Source organism: Salvia splendens, chromosome 5 (assembly GCF_004379255.2).
Source record: "Salvia splendens isolate huo1 chromosome 5, SspV2, whole genome shotgun sequence".
Lineage (NCBI taxonomy): Eukaryota > Viridiplantae > Streptophyta > Magnoliopsida > Lamiales > Lamiaceae > Salvia > Salvia splendens.
Window position 1 is genome coordinate 746,433 of NC_056036.1, and position 20,115 is coordinate 766,547.

General features: G+C 38.3%; 5 protein-coding genes across 5 annotated transcripts; 4 read left to right on the forward strand and 1 right to left on the reverse strand.

Moving 5' to 3' along the window:
* Window positions 1–595: 595 nt before the first annotated feature.
* LOC121803573 (ATP-dependent zinc metalloprotease FTSH, chloroplastic) lies at window positions 596–3,878 on the forward strand. The gene is made up of 5 exons (XM_042203192.1): window positions 596–2,085; window positions 2,459–2,705; window positions 2,783–2,966; window positions 3,274–3,445; window positions 3,542–3,878. The coding sequence occupies exons 1-5, from the start codon at window positions 805–807 to the stop codon at window positions 3,761–3,763; spliced, it is 2,106 nt and encodes a 701-aa protein (XP_042059126.1). The 5' UTR covers window positions 596–804; the 3' UTR covers window positions 3,764–3,878.
* Window positions 3,879–4,634: 756 nt separating this feature from the next.
* On the forward strand, window positions 4,635–5,826 carry LOC121802518 (salutaridinol 7-O-acetyltransferase-like). Its single transcript, XM_042202204.1, has 2 exons — window positions 4,635–5,060; window positions 5,272–5,826. The coding sequence occupies exons 1-2, from the start codon at window positions 4,635–4,637 to the stop codon at window positions 5,824–5,826; spliced, it is 981 nt and encodes a 326-aa protein (XP_042058138.1).
* A 1,006-nt stretch (window positions 5,827–6,832) lies between these two features.
* Window positions 6,833–10,128, forward strand: LOC121802119. Its single transcript, XM_042201698.1, has 3 exons — window positions 6,833–7,195; window positions 7,704–8,337; window positions 9,666–10,128. The coding sequence occupies exons 2-3, from the start codon at window positions 7,757–7,759 to the stop codon at window positions 9,730–9,732; spliced, it is 648 nt and encodes a 215-aa protein (XP_042057632.1). The 5' UTR covers window positions 6,833–7,195; window positions 7,704–7,756; the 3' UTR covers window positions 9,733–10,128.
* Window positions 10,129–10,861: 733 nt separating this feature from the next.
* On the forward strand, window positions 10,862–14,783 carry LOC121802523 (probable serine/threonine-protein kinase At1g54610). Its single transcript, XM_042202210.1, has 6 exons — window positions 10,862–11,203; window positions 12,161–12,763; window positions 13,424–13,645; window positions 13,729–13,823; window positions 14,065–14,164; window positions 14,490–14,783. The coding sequence occupies exons 1-6, from the start codon at window positions 10,862–10,864 to the stop codon at window positions 14,781–14,783; spliced, it is 1,656 nt and encodes a 551-aa protein (XP_042058144.1).
* A 2,814-nt stretch (window positions 14,784–17,597) lies between these two features.
* LOC121802730 (ethylene-responsive transcription factor ERF110-like) lies at window positions 17,598–19,553 on the reverse strand. The gene is made up of 2 exons (XM_042202423.1): window positions 19,182–19,553; window positions 17,598–18,300 (listed from the first exon to the last, which is right to left on the reverse strand). Exons 1-2 carry the CDS (start codon window positions 19,411–19,413, stop codon window positions 17,702–17,704), a joined length of 831 nt encoding a protein of 276 aa, XP_042058357.1. The 5' UTR covers window positions 19,414–19,553; the 3' UTR covers window positions 17,598–17,701.
* Between the last annotated feature and the right edge of the window lie 562 nt (window positions 19,554–20,115).

A 20,115-nucleotide genomic window follows, 5' to 3' on the forward strand; every position in this document is an offset into this window, starting at 1 on the left:
AATCATGAAATTATCAAAATCTAGGTCATCCTACTATTTAAAAATTCAGTTGAAAAATCATTTATGTTGGATTTGTTTGCAATTTTCTCATATTGAAAAACTCATCTACTTGATATTTTTTAGTATAATGACACTGTTTTCTTCATGATATACAACATCGTTAAATTACTATCAAAGACGTTTGCCTTTGAACTATTGTTTCATGATATTATTTCAGTGACTGTTGTACCAATATAATTTTATACTCCTATTATCATATCGGGTATAATTTCATAAGAAAACGGAACGTCATGATTTTTTCTGGCTATATTCTTAAGTTTTGGGAATTTGATTAAACTTGATAGGAGTAGTTTTTCTTTTTTGGCGATCTGAGTCTTCATCTTATTAAAAGTACTACATAACTCAACAAAAATAGAGAAAAAATAGATGTACTATAATTTATATTTGAGTAAACATACATAATTTTCATCTTCAGACAAATATAATGCTCATAATTTATTAATTTTAAGTGTTTTTAATTGCTGCAAGTGTGTACTACAGCTTCCAATCCTTTTATTTTGTCCTCACTCTCACAAATTCGAGCAACCACGACTGGATAATATCACAAACACGTAGAGCGCATCCATCCAACACTCAAATCTATGGCTTCAATTCAGCCATAGCTCAACTTAAAACTTTCCCAACTCAACTTTTCTTCACCAAATTTCAAATCTTTTTCCCTTCCACACAAGATCCTTTTCCGACTTCCTTTCACACCCTATAAACATCAAGAAATCACAGTAATCAAGCAGCTCCAGAATTCCAATGGCGTCTCCATTAACTAACCCTCTCCTCTCCTCCAATTTCTTCGGCAACCAAATCTTCATCTCCGCCCCCACTCCCAAAACAGTCCCACGGAAACTCGTCATCCCAAAATCAATCCTCGGCGGAAACAAGCCCAACAAATCGAGTAATCTCACAAATCAAGCTGCCGTCGCAGCTATTCTCTTCTCCTCCCTCACCCCGCACGCGCTAGCGCTGGATGTCTCCCCGCCGCCTGCTCCCGCGCCGCAGGTGATTGAGGTCGAGAAGCCCGGCCCGTCATCGCCCTTCGCCCAAAATTTGATCTTGAACGCGCCGAAGCCGCAGGCCCAGCCCGCTTCCGACCTCCCCGAAGGCTCCCAGTGGCGCTACAGCGAGTTTTTGAATGCGGTGAAGAAGGGGAAGGTAGAGAGGGTTAGGTTTAGCAAAGACGGAAGCGCCCTTCAGCTCACCGCCGTCGATGGCCGGAGGGCCGGCGTTATTGTGCCCAACGATCCCGATTTGATCGACATTTTGGCGATGAACGGCGTCGATATTTCCGTTTCTGAGGGGGATTCCGGAAATGGGCTTTTCAATTTCATAGGGAATTTGTTGTTTCCAGTGATTGCATTTGCAGGGCTTTTCTTTCTGTTTAGACGGTCCCAGGGTGGGCCCGGAGGGCCCGGTGGACTTGGCGGGCCGATGGATTTCGGGCGGTCGAAGTCCAAGTTCCAGGAGGTTCCTGAAACTGGTGTGACATTTGCTGATGTTGCAGGGGCTGATCAAGCCAAAATGGAGCTGCAGGAAGTGGTTGATTTCTTGAAAAACCCGGATAAATACACTGCTTTGGGTGCGAAGATCCCGAAAGGTTGCCTTTTGGTGGGCCCGCCCGGCACGGGGAAGACCCTCCTGGCGAGGGCGGTGGCTGGGGAGGCTGGGGTGCCGTTCTTCTCGTGCGCTGCTTCGGAGTTTGTGGAGCTGTTTGTGGGTGTGGGAGCTTCGAGGGTTAGGGATCTGTTTGAGAAGGCGAAGAGCAAAGCGCCTTGCATTGTGTTCATCGATGAGATTGATGCTGTTGGGAGGCAGAGAGGGGCGGGGCTTGGTGGTGGGAATGATGAGAGAGAGCAGACCATTAATCAGCTCTTGACAGAAATGGATGGATTCACTGGTAATTCTGGTGTTATAGTGCTGGCTGCGACGAATAGGCCGGATGTTCTTGATTCGGCCTTGTTGAGGCCCGGGAGGTTTGACCGACAGGTCACTGTGGACAGACCTGATGTTGCTGGGAGAGTCAAGATTCTTCAGGTCAGTGAAGACTCTAGATTTATTGTTTTGTTTGTTATAAAATGTTTACTAATCTTTGATTGAATCTATAACCATGGTTTATAGTAGTTTGGAATGCTATAATGTACATATTCTTGAGAGTGAGACTTTTGCATTGATTAGAGTTAATTTCTAAGATTTGTTGTTTAGTTTATTGATCTTTGATTGAATCTTTAACCATGGTTTGTAGTAGTTTGGAATGCTATGATGTACATTTTCTTGAGACCTTTTGAATTGATTAGAGTTAATTTCTAAGATTCGTTGTTTAGTTTGCCATAAATTTAATCTAAAACCTTTGTTGCTTGGTTTCTAGTAGTTTGGAATGATTCTTATTGAACAATTTTTCTTGAAATAGGTGCATTCTAGAGGAAAGGCGCTCGCGAAGGATGTGGACTTCGACAAGATCGCGAGGAGGACACCGGGTTTCACTGGAGCCGATTTGCAGAATTTAATGAACGAAGCAGCCATTCTTGCAGCACGCCGTGACCTCAAGGAGATAAGCAAGGACGAGATATCAGACGCTCTGGAGAGAATAATTGCTGGACCCGAGAAGAAGAATGCTGTCGTCTCCGAGGAAAAGAAAAGGCTGGTGGCTTATCATGGTATGAAGCACATTGAGGTTTGTTTTTGATCGTTTTTCACTTGCGATGTTACTTACTGCAAGTGTTTACGCTTGTAGAGGCTGGGCATGCTTTGGTTGGTGCACTGATGCCGGAATATGATCCGGTCGCCAAGATCTCCATCATTCCTCGTGGCCAAGCTGGCGGGCTTACCTTCTTTGCTCCGAGTGAGGAGAGACTTGAATCGGGGTTGTACAGTCGAAGCTACCTAGAAAATCAGATGGCAGTTGCTCTGGGAGGAAGGTCAGTTTTTCATTCTGAGTCCTTGCAGAACTTTATGTTTTACGATTGATAGGCGATAAGTCGATAGCCCATGTCCTCCGACCACATGACAGTTCGCCTCCGCCTCAACCCTTCTCGTTTCAACAAAAAATCTGAGCTTAATAATATGTTGATTTAGGTTTGTTTGTTTTGTTTAGGGAACAAATGGTGCAATTGTTTTATAAATTTTCAAAATTCCCAAATTTCTAATTCTATCTGATGCAGTGTTTTACACTTTTACTTCATAATCTTAAATTGTTCCTTTCCTTGTGTCTCTTTGGTCTTACAGAATTGCAGAAGAGGTTATCTTTGGACAAGACAACGTAACAACCGGGGCATCAAACGACTTCATGCAAGTTTCTAGGGTCGCAAGGCAAATGGTTGAGCGATTCGGGTTCAGCAAAAAGATCGGACAAATAGCCATTGGCGGACCCGGTGGAAACCCCTTCCTCGGACAGCAGGTATTTCCTTCTCTCCTTCGTAGTGGCCTGTTAATTAATCGTGCAACCCTTATTGAATTATCGGGCTAAACTGTAACACGTGATGTTTAACTGCAGATGTCGACCCAGAAAGACTACTCGATGGCGACTGCAGATGTGGTGGATGCGGAAGTGAGGGAGCTCGTGGACAGAGCGTACGTACGGGCAAAGCAGATAATCACGACCCACATCGACATCCTCCACAAGCTCGCGCAGTTGCTGATGGAGAAGGAGACTGTGGATGGGGAGGAGTTCATGAGCCTCTTCATTGATGGAAAGGCTGAGCTGTTTGTGGCATGATTTGGTGTTGGGATTTGAGATTTGTATATTTAGGGAAGACATACAGTTGTAAAATCATACTAGTACTTACATATTTGAGCAAGAAACATTTACACTTCCACTTGGCCAAAGTGAACTTATGATGTCTCAAAATGCTTAACATGTGGCGTGTCTAGTTAATAACAATTTTACAAAATCTTTAAAAAGAGAGAAAGTAAGAGAGGGTTATATGACAATGTATCTCGACCATCAAATTTTTCTCGCATGTATGTAAGAGAGGGTTATATAAACATTAGAGCTTGGCTTGTGCGGATTTTAGAGCTTGGAGCATTTCTCCACAAGCTTAATTAAAAATTTTGAAAGAACGATGAACAAAAGAATAAAAGAAATGGGAGAAAAATAGGTGGGAAAGATGATGACATGTAAATTTACAGTAATTTTTTTAAAACTTATTAAATCAAAACGACGTAGTTTTAATTGCCACATAAATAATAATTTGCCATATCAGTTTCGATTTTTTATTTTGGGAAAAAACTGGAAAAAACTAAAATTCATGTATTTATATTCAAAAATTAAAGTTTAGGGAAAAAACAAGAAAAAATTAAAAGTTGATGCATTTTCAGGCAAATAACCCTATTGAAATTTGGCTATCAAAACAAACTCAAACTTTATGAGTAATTTTTTTCAGTTTATTTTAAAGTTTTAGGACGCATCAAAATTAGACCATATTTCATAGTTTTTGACGTATATAGTTATTACTCTCTCCCTATGCTATTCAAGAAAAAAAATGGAACGCCAAATAATCTCAATCGCAGACGTTAAGCCGTCTTTGCCAACTCCCCAAACCCTCTGAAGGTACAACTTCTCAATGCTGGCCCAGATTTTCCCGCCAATGCCGATTCCCGTCGTCTTGTACTTCTCCAACGCATCGCAAATCATCACCAACGACGATCCGGATTCATCCACTCCTCAAATAACGGATCACCTGACCCGATCGCTGTCCGTCATTCTCACCCGCTTCTACCCTCTCGCCGGACGAGCCACCGGCGAGGGCGAATTCATCGACTGCAACGACGCCGGCGTCCCCTTCTCCGTCGCCAGATTCAGAGGCAGCACGCTGGCGGAGCTCCTCGCGACTCCCCGCCCCGATCTCCTGCTGCCGGGCGGCGCCGTCGCGATGGTGCAGGTGAATTGCTTCGACTGCGGCGGCGTCGCGATCGGGGTGGTGTTCTGGAACAAGGTGGTGGATGCGACGACGGTGGTGGCGGTGCTCCGGGCGTGGGGGGCACGATGCGGTTTGCCCCAACTACATGGCGCAGTATATGTTTCCGCAGAAGGAGAGCGTTCCGGCGCAACTCGGCTCCACCGCTGATATCGTGAAGATCGGAAAATCTGTCGTTAGAAGGTACAGATCTATTTTCCGGCACCGGAAAGTTGACGTGGACGGTCAAAATTAGCAATTTGGTCAAACTTCCTAATTTTATAAGCAATTAAACTTGATAATGAATGCGTTCTAAAAATTGAAACAGGTATGTATTCTCCGCCTCCACCACGTCATCAAATCGAAAGCATCCGACGTGGCAGACCCCACCGAGCTCGTGTCAGCTCTCATGTGGAAATGCTTCATGTCCGCATCTCATGCAAACGGCAAATCCACCTCCTTCCTCACCCAGACCATCGACCTCCGCCGCCGTTCCCCCAGGAATGCTTCGGCAACTCCAGGCGCTCGCGGCCGCCACGTAGCCAAAATGAGGGAATCCGCCGCGAAGATCGACGGCGGCTACGTCGATCGGATGCGCGGTGACGGCGGGCTGATGGGATACTACGAGAATCTCCGGCGAGTTTGGATCGAATACTCGGAGGAATTCGACGTGTTGCCGATCTCTAGCCTTTGTGGTGGTGGGGTTTATGGGGTGGATTTCGGATGGGGAAAGCCGGCGTGGTTTTGTAAATGCGACGGCGGGGGCGAGGCGGAGGTTTGGAATAGGGTGTGGTTGAATGACACAAGAAACGGCGACGGGATAGAGGCGTGGGTGATTCTTGAAGAGGAGTATATGAAGGTGTTGAACGAGTTGAGGATTTGAGGGGTCTTGCTACTGTTGATCCAAATCCACTTTCATGTGATGGGGTTGGGTTGTTTGCAAAATTATAAGGTTTATCTTGTTCGGATTTTGGTGTAATGAAATTTGTCTCATATTGGTTGTATAAGGTAGTAACAGATGTGAGGTTTATGGACGAAATGTGATCTGTCTCCTCAAATCAGTAGTCTTTTGAGTTTAGTTCTCGTATTTGATCTGTCGTAAACAATTCAACTTGTTTTCCGAGCACTTTCTGAGCCACAGGGTAATAACCCAGAATATTGAGCATTTTCTGAGCACGTGAAAGCACACAGTCGAAATCTTCGAAAAATGATGTGATTATAGAGCAGTTTTGAACAAGGTCAAGTTCTCAAACACGATAAAACATAGGATAATAATATTTAAAAATTTTCAATTTAGCAAATTAGTTTAACTACAATGTATTACTATTATAATAAGCATTATTAATATCACTAATTTAAGTATGAGACACCCTGAATTGAGATGAATCTCATACCTTTAAAACTTGTAGTGCAATAAAAAGATTGCTTTGCTTGTTAACTCAAATTGAAAATAGTTGATGGGTACATGTATCTCATTATATTATCCACACTAAAATGAGAGATAATACATTAAACAATAATGAATATTAAATTTGTACGAAGAAAACAACATAATTAACCAAATTCCATTAAAATGAAAATAAAAGAAAAACATTAAACAACCGAATCAACATTAACCAAGGGTGCGCGCGCACGAAATAGCCCTTTTAAGTTAAAGTTGGATTAGTGAAAATGGTGTCAAAAGTAAAGCAGCCCAGCCACATACCAAAAGCGTACAAAAGCAAACTTTATCACTAAATAACCACACCACACCCCACCCTTTCTCTACTTTTGCCCAATACCCTCATTATCATCTCACATGATTATGATAGACACACACACCCCAATTATTGTTACACTGCTAAAATATGTATCATTTACACATGTTATTTATCCTTCCATTTTTTGGAAATAATAACAGCCATTTCAACAAATACTTATATTTACAGCAAAATTTATAATCGGACCATCGCGCCACACAATTCACTATCACTAATCTCAAATCTTTCTCTCTTCTCATTATTTTTCACTGTGCTGCAATTTTTACTTCTTTCACTGATTCACTCCATTTCATGATCTCATCCACTCCAACACACACACACACACTCTCTCTCTCCACATGCGATTTAATGCTTGAATAATTTGAGAAAAACTTACCTTTTTATTCATTTTCAGTCATTTTTCCAACTCAAATTCGCCTGCTTGAATTCCTAAGCAATCGGAGATGCAGTTTTCTGGCCGGTGAATTATCGCCGGAGATCGCAATCAGATCTGTATGTCTCCCTTCTATGCTTATTAACACTGTATCTATAATATCTCTATGGTGAATGCTGTTTATGGTAATAATTAGTGCGATCTTTTCGGTGTTTTGTGTGCTCGAGCTGATTTGTTTGATAATTAGCTGGTTAATGAACGTCACATTTCTGAGATCTTTAATAATGTAGTTTGCTGCTGTTGTGCTGTAGAAGATATCACTCGAGTTTCTTAATTTTGTTTGCATTTGGCCGTTTTACAGATTGCTGAATGATAATTGTATTAGCAGGAGTGTTTTGTTCGACCTAGCTAATTGTGTTAGTGAATCTCGTTAATCTGCCTTATGTTTTGAGATCTTTCTGCAGTGGATCTTCAATGTGTATCGATTTTAACTTTTGTGTGCTTTTGATGACTTATTAATGAAGAATCAATGTGTAGTTTAGTAATTTGATGCTCTTGTAGGCACACATTTTAAATTGCGAATTTAATTTGAGTTCACTCTTTTATATTTGATGGAATGCTTGGCAGGGGAATTGAATTTTTGTATGGATGCAAATGAATAACTCAGATGAGAAGAACTAATGTTATTTGCCGTAGAAGGAGGAGGGTTTTTCTCTTCTTCAGCGTCTGGTTACTGTAAGGGCCTGACCCTTCTTCTATTGGGCCAGAAAACCGAAGAGAAACCCATGAAAGTGACGCCGTGGAATCAGTACCAGTTGGTGGACCAAGGGAACGATCCTGATCTCCAGCTGGCTTCTGGGAAGAACCACCCTGTCCGCGGGTGTGCCTCCTTTGTTTGTTTTGGTTGCACTGCTGCTGGACTCGAGAGCCCATCTCCGCTCAAAGTTGGACCAACTCAAAAGAAAGAAACCTTTACACCACCAACTATTAGTGAGAGTAATGAGTTCACAAATTTAGATGGCCGTATTGTTGTTGATGATGATGATGGTAGCAAGGGGGGTGTAGTTAGTCTTAAGAGCAGCTTGAAGAAAGCAGCCAACTTTGCTGTTATTGCTTCCACTGATGAAGACAATGGTGGTGGAACGCATGAAAAATTGGACAGAGAAAATGATGATGTTTCTTGTCAAAACGGGAGAAGAAAGATACAGTGGACAGATGCAACTGGGGGAGAGCTTTTTGAGATTCGGGAATTTGAGATGAGGTATGAAAACTTACTGACTCATTGCTCAACTGAAAATCAGTAGAGATTTAATCAGTTTAGACTAATAAAAAACTCTTGTGTGTTTCTTGACCTGGTTGTACACTTGTATGGTTATTCCACTTGGTGTAGCGTAAGATATGGAACCCATCTTACCTGCTACAATCTTATTGGTTGGATCTCATTAATGAGGTTTTGTGTCTGTAAGCTTGGGTAGTAAATACTTGACATCGATTTAGAGGAATGTTAGAACTAGTTGTAGAGGCATGTTCTTTATAGTATATTAGATTGCACATTCTTCTTAATGCAGTTTCCTGGTGACAGATATTTTCGCCTTCCTATTCAATGATTTTATCTGCATTCTGGCTTCTTATCCTGTTAAAAATTGCTTTGAGTATTTCAACTTTCATTTTCTGTAGTTTTTCGTGGTCAAAGCTCATAGATATAATGTAATGCAGGTTGGGCAGTTTGGCACATTGTGTTGCTTCATTTCAGCTAACATAGAAAGTATAAGATTCTCAGGCTAGGATAATTTGCAAGTTACAGGACAAAGTGTTTTTGAATTTCTGAAGACATGTGATATTGATGTCCTATTTGTTCCAATAGCTGTTGACGGATACAAACAATCCAAAAATTGTCCCAAAGTTTAAACCTAACGTTTAGATATTTTTGTGATACTGTATATAACTCTAGTACCAAAATATTACGTTTTACATGTTGCATATTTTCAGGAATACGCTTTAATGGTGGAAAGACATATATGATACTTTCCCCTTTTTTTTTGATTTCAACTAGGAGTCCCTTTCTATTGTCTTGTAGTGCAAGTGAAAAAAGTTTAATTCGTTCTTTTTTAAGAAATGGTTGAAAGACATTGATTGACTGAAAGGAGGTGACTGTTCTCTTATGCAATATCTAAGCTTTTCTTTTCAGCATCTCCATAGAACTCAAAGCTAAGAAGCTGTTAGAATTGAATTACGTGTTAACTTGATTTTCGGAGAACCACATTCTGGATCAGTAAGCAAATGGCCACAGATATAAAAAGAATAAAAAGCAAAATTGCTGTTTGTTGAATTTCACATCACATGCTCTGTAGTCATGAATAACTTTCCAAGTGCTGTATTGCTGCTAAAATTATGTGACATCCTGCAATTCATGCATTTGCTTTAGCTTTCTTTTTCGTTGAATAACTCTATTACCTGATATTTAAAATTAGGTTGTTTGACATGTAATAGCTCTCGTTAACTGAGATATTAACTATGCCTGTGCTTGCTGTTATGCAAATATAGCTTAACAGCCACTTATCTAATAAGGTATACTTCATCTGATCTCAGTGAAGATGGATCCGACAATGATTTCGATCATGGGAATGAAAAGACTTGTTCGTGCACGATTATGTAGTCCGAGCTTTCTTGGCAGCTCTCGACCCCGACTGGACCTATGTGATGCCACCAATGTCCTCACAGCAGCTCATCATGAGTCCAGCGGGTGGCAGGAAAGCGAAAGTTGACGTGATGCAAAATACAGGCTTGCATTCCAGTTTTGTTGCTTTGGCATTATGTTTTGATGTTGGGCATTGACATGCCATTTGTTTTGTAGCTTTGTTTATTTCAATTTGGAGATGTCTGAATCTCTTGTGGTGAGAGGAGGAACGAGGGAGAATTTTTATTTTGTATTTCGTAGTTGTTCATATTGAAACACTAGAATTTATTTAAAAGCTGTGTAAAGTGATATAGTAGCAAATTACATTATCAGGCACTTATATTTGAGGATATTCAATCTTTTGTTTAGGTCTAATAATTAGTTCTTTTAATATACCTAGTTCATGGTTTAGGTCTTTTTTTTCATATACATAATTTCTTTTTTTAACACCTAGTGTGCAGTTTAATACACATTTACACCACTATTTATCCGAGTCACAAAAAAATCACTTGTGTGCGCTAACTCAACATCCCATTTGCTCGTAAAAAAAAGCATTATGAGACAATTGTAAATTTTTTAACTTTGTGATTTGTCATTCAGATTTTGAAAGGTATAGTATAAACCAGAATTTAACCAAATTTCATGATTGTACAAATAATTAACATGAAAAAATATTGCAAGTTAATCTTCTCTTCGTGCTATATTCTACAAATTTTACTATACACGCCGATAAATACAACTCATCCAAAGATGCAAAGACAAAAAAGAGAAGGAAAAAATAGGAAAAGATGTGGCTTTTGTAACGTTGGAAAAAGCCTAAAACACAAGTCTCATCATATTCACAAACCCTCCTTAGTTTTCAACGGAAGTAGCTAGGTTTCATTTTACCTTTTCAAAACATTATATCATAAATTATTTCCCAAAATGCATAATCTACAAATAGATTCCATATTCCCTCTGCTGGCCTGCCGGCTTATTACATCACTCATACTCCAAAATCTTGTCCTAATCCACCATCTACAAATGTCCAATTTCTCTTTATTCCATAACTAATTCAAGAAATTATAAATTAAAACATTTCTGATCTAAAAAGTGACATTTTTTATGCATGGGATCCTCTCAGAGTTCTAAAACACACGTGAAATCTCCGCCGATGGAGCTGGAGAAGATGAGGCTTGTCAATGGTAGCATCAAGGAAGGCGTGGGGAGGAATCCGAGCTCTCGGGGAAGAGTGGGGCACGAGGAAGGGACAAGGGCCCGCCCTGGGCCCGAGGCGAGGAGGAATGCTAGCAAAAGCAGCAGTGTTGATGGAGATAGAATGAAGAAGGGTGGTGAAGAAGATGATGAGATGGTGGATGGATGGCCAAAGTGGCTTGTTGATAATATTCCCACTGATGTTTTGAAGAATATTGTTCCAAAGAGTGCTGATTCTTACACCAAGATCGACAAGGTTTGATGTTCTTGATTCTTGTTATTACATCTTTTTGGCATATTTTGTTTTTTTTTTTTTGGGGGGGGGGGGGATTTGGAAAAGGTATGACATTGTGTTTGTTGGTTGGTTGATTCTTGTCCACTTTTAGTTAGTAGTGATGAGATGTTTTAGTGGAATAAATAAAGCATACTATTTAAGTACTAGGATATATGCAATTTTGACTCCGGTTTTCAGATTGACGGCTGTCTTAACATAGCAGCGAAAGTCTTTTCAGTATTTCAGTTTCTGTCTCCACATACCCTTGGGAATCCAATTTAGAATCGACTTAGGAAAAGAAGACGAACTTTGCTCATGTTACGAGTAACATTTACTCCGTCCCAAAGAGTGTAAACAATGAATTCGGCACGAGTTTTAACAAATAAGGGAAAAAGTAAATGAGAGAAAGGGTAATGTGTGGAGAGTGAGGTCCATATTATTCTAATTGTATAAGTTGTTAATGATAATGATATAAGTTGTAAATAAAATGATGTGTATGAGTAATATGTTGTTTGAATTTTTTTCAAAATTAGAAAGTTTATCCTTTTTATGAACGAACAAAAAATGAAATAGTTCATACTCTTTGGGGACTGAAGGAGTATCAAATATGCTTAGCAGTCTTCAAATATTCAGTCTCATGTCATATTCTCAAAATCCAAACACTAAAGTAGCGAGTGAACTTGGTGCATAGGCAGGTACGAGGAGTAACTCCTATTTACATAGCGAAGGGGGCATGAATGAACCGAAACACTAGAAAAAGAGGGATTCCGAGAATTGGATATTTGAAGAAAACTTGGAACATATAAAATATGTGCTACTCATACCAACAAAGTGCGTCTTCTTGTATGACGTCCATATAGATGAACTCGAACAAGGAACTTGTGTTGGTATGTGGGGATAACCGTCAGTTTCGTTAAACAAAATTAGCCACTTCTGCAGGTAGGGCAAGGAACATACAGCAACGTATACAAAGCCCGAGACCGAGACTCCGGGAAGCTAGTCGCCTTAAAGAAAGTCCGTTTCGACACCTCAGAGCCGGAGAGTGTCAAGTTCATGGCACGGGAGATCATGATCCTCCAGAAGCTCGATCACCCGAACATCGTGAAGCTCCAAGGCCTAGCCACCTCAAGGATGCAATACAGCCTCTACCTCGTGTTCGAATACATGTACTCGGACCTCTCAAGAGTCCTGTCCCGGCCCGACCAAAGGCTCACCGAGCCACAGATCAAGTGCTACATGCACCACTTGCTCTCGGCCCTCCACCACTGCCACCAACGAGGCGTGTTGCACCGCGACATCAAGGGCTCGAACTTGCTCATTGATAGAAATGGGATGCTCAAGATAGCTGATTTCGGGCTCTCGAATCTCTTCCATCCGGGGAGGAAGAGGCCTTTGACTAGCAGAGTTGTGACACTTTGGTATAGGGCGCCGGAGCTGCTTTTTGGCGCCACGGACTATGGAGTTGGGATTGATCTTTGGAGTGCTGGCTGCCTCATGGCGGAGATGTATGCCGGCCGGGCTATCATGCCGGCTAGAACCGAGGTATAACGATAGGAGTGACCATTCAGTTTTCGGATCAGTTTTTTGCCCAAACTGAATAGAAAAATACTTTTTTGTTTAAATTAAAATTAAAATTGCAAAAACCGAAATCTTACAAATTTACCAAAAAAAAGAGAATAAATGTCAATTTTGGTCCTAAATATATGACCAAAATACGAATTTGATTCAAAACATTCACTTTTTGAAAAACATGACCATAACAAATGAAATCCTTGTCGGAGTGGTCCTTTTTTTACGGTTCCGTAAAAAAACTAACGGTCATGCCACTGTGCAATTAGCGTTAATCGTTTGTGTTTTGACGGAACCGTAAAAAAAAGGACTACTTCGGCCACATTTTCATTTGTTATGTACTCGTTTTTTAAAAAGGAAATGTTTTGGACCAAATTCGTATTTTGATCATATGTTTAGGATCAAAAAAAATTATACCAAATTTACTTTTCAGTTTTTATATATTCGAACCGAAAAATCAAAATTTGCTGAAAATCTAAACTGAACCAAACTAAAATTCGATAAAAAAAACAAACAAAATTTTAAATTTTAGTATGGTTCGGATCGGATATTTGATTTCAGGTATTTTGGTCACCCTTGATAGGTTATGAATAAATGGAAACTTGTGTTAAATTACTTGTTGATTTTACTCAGGTTGAACAGCTGCATAGGATATTCAAGCTGTGTGGTTCACCCAGAGATGATTACTACAAAAGGTTTAATCTCTCTACAGCTCTTAAACCTCCACAGATGTATAAGCCCAATCTTCGCGAAGCTTTCAAGAACTTTTCCCCGGCCGCGGTCGATCTTCTTGCCACTCTCCTCTCTCTCGATCCCGGAAGCCGCGGAACTGCGGCTTCTGCTCTTCAGGATAAGGTCAGTTTAGCCTCAAAATCATGATTGCATTCTCATCATCAACAATGTATTTAAAGTGTTTTTTTTAACTATTTGTTTTGCAGTTCTTCCAAACGAGCCCTTTGGCTTGTGATGTGTCTGGTTTGCCTGAGATCCATGTGGAAGAAGATGTCTACTCCTTAGCTACTGAGAGGAGAAAGTAAGTTGAGCTTAATTGGACGCATGCAGAAGGGTTAATAGCCGTTTAAATCACCAAGTTTGCCGAGTTATTTATGGTTAAACCTTATGTTGAAAATGAAATATTAAATCATTTTTTTATAATTATCCAATTTGTGTATGAAACGACATCTTTTCAAACACTTGCTTGATTCATGCCTTGTGCAAAAATGATGAGAAAAAGGTTCTTGATTTTTGACATTAAAAAAGTGTGATTTTGTTAGGCATAGGAGTTCTAAAATGAGGCGTAGGAGCCAGTCTCAGAGAAAGAAGGGTTCAGCAGCTGAGAATCCACCAATTGGAGCTAATGAAGGCTTTAAAGAGGTAAACTCATCATCAATCAAATTTGTTATTAGAGAGATAATGCTCATTTCAATATAAATATTTTTCAAATTCCAGTCGTTCCATAAGATTTGAAAACAAAATATTAAACCACTTATGTATAAAAATGATTTCTTTAGGTGATGCTCAAAACGATATTATTCCATTAGAACAAGTACTTTTTTCTTATTTTTTTTACATAAACAATGTCGTTTCAGCATCACCAAAGACATTATTTTGTACACGGTGTATGACTTAAGAAAAATTGAAAATCTGTGATTTAATTTTCAAACTTTATGGGACTTATGCTTGTTTGGGACAAGTGCAGAGGAGCAAAGATTCATCAGTTTCTGTCTTAGATCCGGGCAGTAGTTCGACCAGCACTTCCTCTACAAGTGTTAGGCTACCGGGGAAGGAAGAGACTCCTCCTTCCCCGGTAGCTTCGAAAAACATCAATAATAGGCCCCCAATGCCGGCTGGTAAAGGCCGTGTGACCGACTGTTACATGATAGCTGATGATGGTCTAAACAGACTGGATTCTGTCCAAAGGTCTGCATCATCTAGAGCATTTCAGAGTTTGGGAAACAAGCACTTACAAAAGCTGCATTCTCTTGATGTTTGAGACTATATTATTGAAGATTCTTGTTTTGTTGTATGTTTTTCTTCTATGATAGTCAATTCTTTGCTTTTTCCTAAGTTTGGATGTGTCATATTTCTCGTTCATTAAGGGTTTGCTTGATATAACGGAATTGGAATTGCGTTGGAATTGAATTTATAGAATTAAATTTGAAATTATAATATTCTAATCCAGTTTAATTGGAATTTCAAATGATAGAATGGATAGAAGTTGGAATTATAATTCTCCGGAGAGTATTATATTGCTAACTCAATACTTAATTGCTAACTACAGTCATTAGATATTCAAATCAAGAGCCTAGATCATTAGCTCCGGAATATCAATACGATCAACAAAAAACGTCAATAAGGGTATTAAGGTCAATTTACAAAAAATTAGTTGTAACTAACTTTGAAAAACATCTCATCACTTTAAAACACATATAATTTTTTCAATTTAAATTATTTTTTCGCACAACATATATCAATTTAAAGATAATTTCATAAGGATTCTAACGATATATCACTTGCATATGTTCCGGTGTCAAAATTTGAAAAAAAATTCAAAATTTTTCATAAATTTCGTTAACAGTTTTATATCAATACACGACACCTAATATGTAAATACAATGATTGTACAATGTCAATATGAAATTGTATTGACATTATCATGTCTTTGTGTTGATGTATTTCATACACTCTATTCACATTGTGTTTCTAAACCCTAAATTTGATAGTTGCTAGTATCTTTTTAATATTAAAAATTAAAAAATGAAATTACACATGGCAAATTGTAGACCACAAGATTTCTAAAATCCTATGGTCTTAAATTAGTTGTTGTTAGCAATTAAATGATGAGTTAGCAATTGATCACTCCCCGTAATTCTCGAAATGCAAATATTTTTATAATAATATATTTAGAATTGAAGGCTCTAGTTTCAAATCGACATGTCAAATTTCATACTAGAATCAAACGGATCCTAATATTGCTCTATGAAACGTATTTCATGTATTATCAAAGAAACTACTTTTAATTTTTTAAGCAAACAAGTGAAAAGAAACTTAATTATCTCCATAATATTGCTCTATCATTCTTGATTTTTGAAGCCCTTATGAAATCCCATATTCTCATTAAGGAAGAAATATTCTCAACAAACAAAGAACCGGTTCTTACTTCAATACAACCAAAGAGAGAAAAAAGGGAAGAAATAATCAACAAGAAACTATATATATTACACAAACATTATAAATTGTAACGAATATCATCAATTTTGGTTTTGATCCACTTGAAACTCCCTCTCATAGATGCTTTCACTTTACCTTCTGTAGTGAACATGTTGTATGAAGCAATCCTCTTCTTCCTCTTCATCTCCGGATCGTTCGACGTGCTCGGCCCGTTAAACGAGTATGGCCCGGGCCCGGCTTCGTACCCCAGGCCCGGCGAGTACTGCGGAAATGATCGGCTCTTCTCCATAGTTGGTGGTGGTAATTAAGTGTAGTGAATGTGTAGAATTTTGGTTGTTTGATATTTACATTGGGTTTGTTACATATATATAGAGGCGTTGGTGTAACTTTATTTGATGATGAAAGAATTAAGAGTTGAATTTTCAAAGGTGTGATTAGGTGCATGTGATCATGGATTGTGCAGACATAAATATGCTTTCGGCACTCACGCTAGAAAAGAGAGGGAGGGTTGATTGGTGGTGGGGAATTGTTGTCCCATTTGTTAGGGCATAAAAAATTGAGTGTGACACATATTAGAGAATCATGTTGATTTATGGAGGATAAAAAAAAGGAACAAGGAATATGAAGGGGATGAAATTAATTCATTCTTCTATCACAATCCATACGTGACTCTATTCGAGAGGATTAAGAGCATCGGTAACGCGAATCAGGATCCGATCGCGTTCGTAGGGGTCCGGGTGTCGGGCCATGGCAATGGCAGCATTGCGGATGCGTGGAACAACATCGCAAATTTTCTATTTTTTTATTACTTATTTCACTGTATATAAAATTTATTTATTTATAAAAAAATTAAAATTTAATTTAGCTGATTTACAGTGATGATAGATATTAATGTGTAATTTAGAAGTCTTTCATATTCATTAGATTCTGATCGAAACACTTGATAATTGTTTCGAAAACGACTATTTTCCTATTCATTAGATTTGGATCGAAGCATTATCATATCTGAGAGTGTAAATTTGATCCAAAAGATATTAAAAGAAGATAAAAAGGAGAAGAAAACACTAATATTTTATAGAAAAAGGATGAGATTCCTTGTCCGATTAAGCATCATTGATCTCATATCTGTCAAGTAATTAACTTGTTTTTTCATAAGCTATGTAGATTTCGAATTTAAAAATTCGGCTTTATTAATTATGAGAGGAATAGTAGAAATCATGCTGCTCCATAATAATTGGACTCATTAACTATCAGCTTGTAATAGTAAATGAAATTATAGATTTGGACTATTGCAGTAAAAAACAATAATGTAAACTCAATCTAAGCTTTTTAGTTGTACTACTAATTAGGCTCCCACTTAATTAATATCTTACTTTTTTATAATTAAAACTTGACATACTATACTTTTGAATTAAAATGTGGAGTAAATCTTAATCAATTTAATAAATAACAAATTATTATAAAAATCATTAAATTTAATCAATTCCGTGAGGGTCTAGTATCTTTTAAATTTTTATTTTATTTTTTAGTGTTTTAAGCTCCAAATAAAACTATGTTTAGCTGTTCATATCATCACAATAATATACAAGTATACCACTATCCATACTCATCACCAAAATTTTACGGGCATAAGAAATTACAGAAATGAGAAATTAATTAACATTATTAAGTAAGTACTATATTCTTTTTTATGACTAAGAAAAAGAATTTATAAGAAACAAAAAAAATTGAAAACACACATTATCCGGTGGAGGACGGCGGATTGAACCCCGTCGTCCACGGCGGCGCCGGAAAGCTTCTGCTTCCGCTTACGCCTTCATCTTGAATGCGATGATCGCTTCCTTGTGGATTGAAAGAGAATAACAATGGATATGACGAAGAAACAGAATTAGAATAAGGAGGATTTGAATACATCATATTCTCAAACAGCGTCGCCGATTGCACATCGCCGCCGCTCCCCAACAGCTCCGAGTATTCCAAGTAGTCTCTACCGGCGGTCTCGAAAAACGACTGCGGCGGCGCCGCCGTGGGGGGTGGCGGAGGGGCGGATGTGGTGGTGGTGAATTGTGTGGATTGGGGCAGGATTTGGGCGTATTCCGGGAAGTTGAGTTTGGCTCGGCTGCCGCGGAAGCGGAGTGCCGCCTCGTCGTATGCTCGGGCGGCGGCCTCGGCTGTGTCGAAGGTGCCGAGCCACACCCTGGCGGCTTTTACGGGGTCTCTTATCTCGGCCGCCCATTTGCCCCACGGTCGTTGGCGGACGCCTCTGTATTTCCGTCGCCTTTCTCCGGTTTCCGGATATGAGGCGGTTGGGGATTCCGGTGGCGGAGTTTCTTCTGCAGCTGTGTTGAAAGTAGTATGTTCGGAATTAATAATGGTTTCTCATTTACTCTTGTTAATTAAAGAAAAAACGGGTTACTGATTCAGTTATGTTCTTAAAGATTATATTCTATCTGTCTCACTCTATCCCTAGGTAGTTGAGTTACACGAACTACAACGTACCACAAATAAAAGATTTATTAATGTAATTCTTATGAAATCTCATATTTTTTTCTATTTCATCATTATTTATCTGAATTTGGTAGATATTGAACCATACCTAAAGTTAGGTAGTTGATCATAAATATTTTGCGTTTATACTTAAAAAACAAAATAATTTCATAAAACACAAAAGAGTAATAAAAAGAAACAAGAGATTTTAGAACACTGTTCCATAAGCATGCAAAAATAATTCTTACAGTAATATTTTAGAACACTGTTCCATAAACATGCAAAAATATTTTTTTCGTATATAAATGGGTAAATGGTCAAGATTTCTTATTCATTATTCATATTAATTGAATAATCAAATCTATTACAAAAAAAATTCTAAAATTCCAACAATTAAACAAGAAATGCAGAAAAATCATTATGTTTAGTCAAACTATGATTCATCCCACAACTTGTAACATCAGAAAAATTATGAATTGGATGCTTGCATGTAACCCAAACCAAACAACGTCTTCGTACTATATGAATAAACGACATTGTTTAACTCGGATGCGTCTAAATCCATTTACGATTTCCCACTATCACAATTTCAATATTTTTCAACTAACTTTTAAAATTGTGGTAGGAATTTTTGCTCCAGAAACAAAAACAAAATGATACAAACAGTAGATAAATAAAAAACAGAGCATTTGCATTTCCAAAAACTTAAACAAAAACTAATAAAATAACAAACCTGATTTAGAATCTTGTCGATCATGCCTCCTTTTCCGGCCAGAGCTCGAAGATGAGTTCGCAGAATCAATCGAGTTTTCGACAAAATTCCCAGAATAAGACGACCAGATTTGCGGCTGAGCAGAAGAGTCCACGTAGGTCAGCGCCGACATCTCAGAAGACTGAATACAACCCGTTTGCGGCGGCGCCACCACCGCTGAAAGCAGGTAATCTGACTGTTCTTGATGTTGCATCGCCACCTTTAGAAACTGAGGTTTTTTCCTCTGATTTATTTAATTTTAGGTAGTAATTTATTTGGATTATTTTGTGGGTTTTATTGTTAAGTTTTTAGGTGGGGAAAGAATCAACAAAATGGGTGTAATAGAAGAATGAAATTGACTAGATTCAGAGGATGGGAACAGCCGTCGTCGGAACAGTGGTTTCTAAATAAATGTGCTGAAATTGGAAGTGCACACGTGGCAAAAGGATCTTCTTCGTAGATTTAATTATTATGAAGTCGACCGACTTCCAAGTTGAATTTATCCAACCAGACAAGATTTGTCAAATCGGGAGAAATCATCTTAGAATTGACTTCTTATTATTTTGAGTATATTTTTAGAATTTTCAAAGGTAAGTTTTAAAGTAGAAGAATTCAAATTTCACTTTAAAATTACTTCCTCCAATTATTTTTATTAATAAAATCAATAGTAATATAGTAGTACTACGTATAAAAGTGAGATTAGAATATTATTGTATTAATTTATTATTTAAATCAAAATGGGATTTTGTATTACGATTGAAAGAGTAATCATAACTTTATAAAATTCAGAAAATGTAGACGAGTTTGAGTTGAAATATGTCCTATAAATTGTTAAATATTGATAGTATTTGTGGAGATTAAGAATGGTACGAATAGGATGACGATGAAGTGATTTGGATATGGATAAATGCCAAGT

Coding starts and splice junctions, on each gene's coding strand:
- LOC121803573 (XM_042203192.1), top strand. CDS start 805: ATGGCGTCTCCATTAACTAACCCTCTCCTCTCCTCCAATTTCTTCGGC. Junction 2,967..3,273: donor GCAGTTGCTCTGGGAGGAAG/GTCAGTTTTTCA, acceptor TTGGTCTTACAG/AATTGCAGAAGAGGTTATCT. Junction 3,446..3,541: donor ACCCCTTCCTCGGACAGCAG/GTATTTCCTTCT, acceptor GTTTAACTGCAG/ATGTCGACCCAGAAAGACTA.
- LOC121802518 (XM_042202204.1), top strand. CDS start 4,635: ATGCCGATTCCCGTCGTCTTGTACTTCTCCAACGCATCGCAAATCATC. Junction 5,061..5,271: donor TGCCCCAACTACATGGCGCA/GTATATGTTTCC, acceptor AAATTGAAACAG/GTATGTATTCTCCGCCTCCA.
- LOC121802119 (XM_042201698.1), top strand. CDS start 7,757: ATGTTATTTGCCGTAGAAGGAGGAGGGTTTTTCTCTTCTTCAGCGTCT. Junction 8,338..9,665: donor ATTCGGGAATTTGAGATGAG/GTATGAAAACTT, acceptor ATCTGATCTCAG/TGAAGATGGATCCGACAATG.
- LOC121802523 (XM_042202210.1), top strand. CDS start 10,862: ATGGGATCCTCTCAGAGTTCTAAAACACACGTGAAATCTCCGCCGATG. Junction 11,204..12,160: donor CTTACACCAAGATCGACAAG/GTTTGATGTTCT, acceptor CCACTTCTGCAG/GTAGGGCAAGGAACATACAG. Junction 13,824..14,064: donor TTAGCTACTGAGAGGAGAAA/GTAAGTTGAGCT, acceptor TGATTTTGTTAG/GCATAGGAGTTCTAAAATGA.
- LOC121802730 (XM_042202423.1), bottom strand. CDS start 19,413: ATGCAACATCAAGAACAGTCAGATTACCTGCTTTCAGCGGTGGTGGCG. Junction 18,301..19,181: donor TCGACAAGATTCTAAATCAG/GTTTGTTATTTT, acceptor CTTTCAACACAG/CTGCAGAAGAAACTCCGCCA.